This window comes from Octodon degus, unplaced genomic scaffold (genome assembly GCF_000260255.1).
Source record: "Octodon degus isolate 3935 unplaced genomic scaffold, OctDeg1.0 scaffold00056, whole genome shotgun sequence".
NCBI classification, from domain to species: Eukaryota; Metazoa; Chordata; class Mammalia; order Rodentia; family Octodontidae; genus Octodon; species Octodon degus.
Genome location: NW_004524632.1, coordinates 112,636 through 117,814, shown reverse-complemented (window position 1 = coordinate 117,814; position 5,179 = coordinate 112,636). Strand labels below are relative to the sequence as shown.

The 5,179-nt window shown below is 42.8% G+C and overlaps 1 protein-coding gene across 5 annotated transcripts in view; it reads right to left on the bottom strand.

Annotated features, from left to right (window-relative positions):
• Abcb4 (ATP binding cassette subfamily B member 4) overlaps positions 1-5,179 on the bottom strand; it is a 61,387-nt gene that overhangs the window by 38,398 nt on the left and 17,810 nt on the right. For 4 of the 5 annotated variants that reach the window (XM_023717988.1, XM_023717990.1, XM_023717991.1 and 1 more), the window contains 4 exons: positions 3,590-3,761; positions 2,755-2,868; positions 801-911; positions 295-420 (listed from right to left, as the gene is read on the bottom strand). In XM_023717988.1, the coding sequence (XP_023573756.1) occupies positions 295-420; positions 801-911; positions 2,755-2,868; positions 3,590-3,761 (523 nt within the window). The remainder of the gene's footprint in view (positions 1-294; positions 421-800; positions 912-2,754; positions 2,869-3,589; positions 3,762-5,179) is intronic. The other variant, XM_023717989.1, reaches the window with a different exon arrangement.

The window sequence follows — 5,179 nt, the reverse complement described above, 5'->3', positions numbered from 1 at the left end:
CCCCATTGTGCCTGTCCCACATTCCTGTCATTTAAGAGACCTTCTTACGTTCTCCTTTATCTAGCCTGAAGCTTAAGAGACCCCAGTGTTTGTGCTGGACTTATTGCCACTCTGGGGTGCCCGGTGCTCAGGGGAGCAGCTGTGCACACACACTGCATGGAGCATCTTGCCAAGCCCAGGGCCCTGGAGCTTGTCTCTGGCCACTCACCGATACCTCAGCTCCAGGCACTACTCAGAAGATGGGCTGCTATGTGGCAGCTCTTTGTCCGAGCTTGTTGCTCCAGAGCCACTCACCGTGCCCTGGGTGGGGTCGTAGAGCCTCTGCACCAGCTGCACAGCAGTGCTCTTCCCACAGCCACTGCGCCCCACCAGCGCTACCGTCTGGCCACTCTGCACCTGCAGGCTGAGCCCCTTCAGGATCTGCACGGATGAAGATCGCATCTTACAACAAAGCCCAAATGATTCAATAAATAAAATGATACAAATAAGGTCATTGAACTCCCAAAGGGAAAAGCACTTTAAACATGAAATAAATAAGAGACTATTTATTTACTGCAGTGCTAAGGACTGAACCCAGGGTCTACACACTGAGCTACATGCCAGAACCTTTTAAAATTATGCTTTTGAAAGTCTTGCTAAGCTGAAACATTACCCGAGCTGGGCTTGAATTTGCTATGTTCCTGCTGCGGCCTCACAGTGTGCTGGGAGCACATGCACCTCCACATCTCAGGCTCTACTATTTAAGAGGATTAAGCAATCAACCTGAGTTAGGGAATTCTCAAGAACATTTCTTACAGTACCTTGACATTGGCTCGAGATGGATAAGCAAAATGAACATCACTGAACTCCAGATTCCCTTTGATGCTGTCTGGTTTATATCCTCTCTCTGAAAAACTGTCAATTTTAGGATCCTAAATAAAACAGAACATAAAGACTTCTTTGCCACAGGATAAATAATTACATTTTGAAGAAATATGATTCAGAAAACAGTGTAACATCCCTCACCTGAGACAGACCTCGGTGCAGTCTGTGCACTGTACAGGCGTGTGTGCACTTGCACGTGTGTGTGTGTGTGTGTGTGTGTGGGTGTGTGTACTGTGTAAGGAAATGTTCCTTTTCAATAAGCAGGCTTTTCATGAAGAATATATAGAAAATGTTCATTTTACTACGTTCGATATTTCATTTTAAGTGTTTGGCACATCTTCCTAAATCTTCTGAATAGATATGCCTATTTATACAACTGCAATAACAAGAACATACTATAATTGATAAGGCTAGTATTTCAACATTTAGTGAACATTAGTTTATATTTATTTATTTATTTATTTATTTTTCTGTATTTTTTAGGACAGGGTCTACAGGGTATTCAGGGTCTCACTACTAGATCGGACTTGTAGTGATTCTCCTGTTTACAGCCTCCCAAAGGCTGGGATTACAGGCGTGCGCCACCACACCCAGTCTTGATCACTGTCTCAGCGTGCCCCGGGGGCACTTTAATCCAGTGAGCTATTTGGCTGGCTCTAGTTTATTCTTAAATAGTAAATACAATGGATTAAGTTGAAAAAATTGCTGATTATATCATTTGGGAGCCAGGACTTTCAACATATTCAAAAACAAAATAGTTTCGCTCTCTCTCTCTCTCTCTCTCTCTCTCTCTCTCTCTCTCTCTCTCTGTCTCTCTCTCTCTGTTTCAGGGCCTGCATGGCATGTGGTACCAGGGATTGGACTGGGGACCTTGCATTTGCCAAGCAGGTGCTGCCAAGCTATCTCCCCACCCTGGAGCGATTTTCTTATGACTTGGAATGAAATAAGAGACACTCCTGAAATTGAAATATCAAATTTTCATTATCTATTTTACATTTTGTTTGTGTAAATGCAGTGACTTAAGTATGGTAAAATATTTTCTTTCTCATTGTAGTCAGCTCAACTTATTTAATATAGCTGACTCAAAATTATAAAATGTGGTGATAATGTTTTGGCTGCAAAATATTACCCAGTGGAAAACGTAACATCAATTCTGATCTTACCAATAACTTATCAACCACCAGTCCTACGTAGAAATCGTAATATTTTCAATCTGGCTAAAATGTGAAGAGAAAAAGAAATGGAAGAGAAACATCCTTGTTCTCTATAATAACAATGCACTATAGCAGGTGTTTTTGTCCAACACAAGATTATTGTTATTGTATTATCTAAAGAAAAACAGTAAGAGGCATTTTGTTTCATTCATTGATGTGAGGAGGTTGTTGATTCCATGTCACTAAATTCCCCTGCGGTTTCTGGGGCTTGTGCCGAGATGTCCCCCACAGCGCCAGACCATCAGAGGAGGTTGGGTCTAGCACACAATGCTGGGATCCAGGGTGTGTGGCCACTAACTTAGCCCACCCATCGGATGGCTCTGGGTGGACTGCGGCTGCCCCACCCAGAAGTTCCACCCGCCCAAGTGTGAGCAGCTTCTGGGCAATACAGGTGCGGGAAGGCCAAGGCCTGCCGCTGTGCTTCACCGCTCTGCTGTCTGCGCTCCGCACCCTTTCTCCTCTGCAGTGCCGTCTGCCTTGCCACTCTGCCTTGCCAACTGTGGACTGAAACTTTTCCTCCTTTAACTTTGGGTGTTGGGTATTTTGTCTCAGCAGCAAGAAAAATAACTAAGTCAGTAATCAACATAACTTCGTCAATATAATTGATTAAAAAATATGTCACCCAAAGCCAGATTGAGTGATTCCAGTTTCAGCACTAAGTTAACAGATGACTCACACTGTCAATAATTCCAAAGATCACGTATGCTGCTCCTCTCGCGTTGGCAAAAGCATCAACACACGGAGCAGCCTGGCCAATGCTGAATGCTCCAATGAGGATGGAAAAGAACACCTGCACAGAAGAACATGAGAAAAGTCATATCCCTTCCGGGGGTCATTATTATTGGAATGACGGTTGTGTGACACATACCACATGAAGTGCCAAGTTCGACTTTATCTTTTAAGAAACTTTTAGTAATCTTTGTATTTTATTGAGGTGTAATATTTGTACATCTTTATGGGGTACCTTATGATGAGACATACATATATAATGTGTAATGACAAAATGAGAATAATAGGCAGTTCCATCACATCAATTAAAATTAAAAATAAAAATAAATGATAGCTTTTACTATAGAGGAAAATTTGCAACATCAATGTAACATTTTATTGCCAGAGTGGGTTTCTCCAAGCTCAAAAATCACTTTTCTCATCTAATCGGCCAAGCTGTCTGTTGCTCTTCCCCTGAATGTGTGGCCAGAAAGAATTTCGAACCTATCTTGTTGGCTCTGCCACCAGACAGAATGAGGACGACGCCAACACCTATTTATTCGTTCCACTTTGTTTGCATTTAGTTTGTCACAGTTCTCTCTCACATAGTCCAACTGCATGCTCTGTCTTGTCCCTAGCTGCATGTGTTTGAAAGCTATTTGCCTGCAGGAGAGCAAAGATTCATCCAGAACCCAAAACCTATTATCATGGTTCCGCCTTCTAAAAGAGCAGCGGGGAAGAACAGTGAAGGTAGACGGAGAAGCAGTCTATCACTTTTCACAAGTACTAGGAAAATTACTTACTGTCATTGCATTTCCAAGCGTATACTCCTGTGATATCACCAGTGTGGACCCATACCAGAAGGCCAGAGCGTAGGATGCGTATATTAACAGGAAGGCGATGCCCATGGAAATGTTCGCAGAAATCGCTTTTTTAATTCCAATCTTTTTGGCATTTTCTAAATGTTTCTGATACCTACCGGAAAATTAGGGAGAAAATGTCACAACAAAAACAACTTATAGCTGAGTCATTTCATCGGTAGAGCTGGAGCCATCAAAGTGGCCCAGCATGCTGCAAATCACACTGTCCCAGATCCATGGCGCTGTGCCAGAACCACACCTCTCCCCACCGTCAGGGCTGCCCTGCCTCGGTCCCTACCAGGCCACTTAAAGTTCTGGTGGCTGCTTCACAACTGAACTCTCTTCAGTATGAAGACGGGGTTTCCCATCACATTTGTGGGCAGCACCGAAAGTCAGTGTGAAGCTGGGAGAGGGGACCCTGAGCCAGCCAGTGATGGCACCAGGACGCAAATCCGATTCTGAACTCTTACACAGTCAGAGTCTTTTTTAAAAAAATTTAAAAATTGGATACAGGATCTCATTACACAGTTCAGACTAGTAGTGAGCCTCCTGTCTCAGCCTCCCCAGCGCTGGGATTACAGGAGCATGTCACCACACCCGGTTTCGGGACCAGCACAATATGTGCTTGCTAGGCAGGTGCTTAGACCACTGAGCTATCTCCTCAGCCCCACAGTCAGATTCTTCTCTCAGGTTAACTTCTCTTCTCTAGAGAAGAGAAAACCCTCCCTCCATTGCCCTAGTGGGTGAAGAACAGAAATCTTACAAGCTTTATACATAGCTTGGGTTTCTCATTCTTTTTCCTTTTTTAAATCCAGCTTTTCTTCAACTGTAAAGGTAGGTATAGGAGTATGAAGCCAGCATTGTATGGGATGTGTGCTCTGTCTCAATCTTTCCTTTTTAGTTTCATTACCTAAGAATGGAGCTAATAATGCCAAGATAGTGGAGAACGGTGATGCTGACAGGCAACTATAAAAAGTAACTACTCTTTATAAAAGTAAGAATAGTGCCTAGTGCTTGGCTGGCAATTCCCATTACCATAACTGCTAGGATTTAATCTCGACCTGAATTTGGATCATTCTATTTCTACATTATTTTTGAATAGTAATTCTAATTCACATTACCAGCTTCCACAATTTGATAAATGGTACAAGTACACAGAATGGTTCTATACAATTATGTTTTGTATGTTATGTTGAATTAAATTTACTCTTCCATGTGAGACTGTGTAAAATTTAATTTTAGCTTCTAATGGATCTACATTGAAACTTGGGTAGAAATCATGGTATTTCCTTTCTAATTAAAAAACAAACAAACAGCAGTAGCAGCTTTTTTTAGTTCAACCAAGTAAGATGTAGAAATTCATCAGTTGTTAAAAATATGTGCTGCCACCAAACATGTCTTGTTAGTGGCTTATAACACCTGGGCTCCCCAGCACTCTCTACTTGGGTGCTCCTCCTCCCAGCCAAGCTGCGCCTGGCCAGCTGCTTATAACACCTGGGCTCCACAGCACTCTCTACTTGGGTGCTCCTCCTC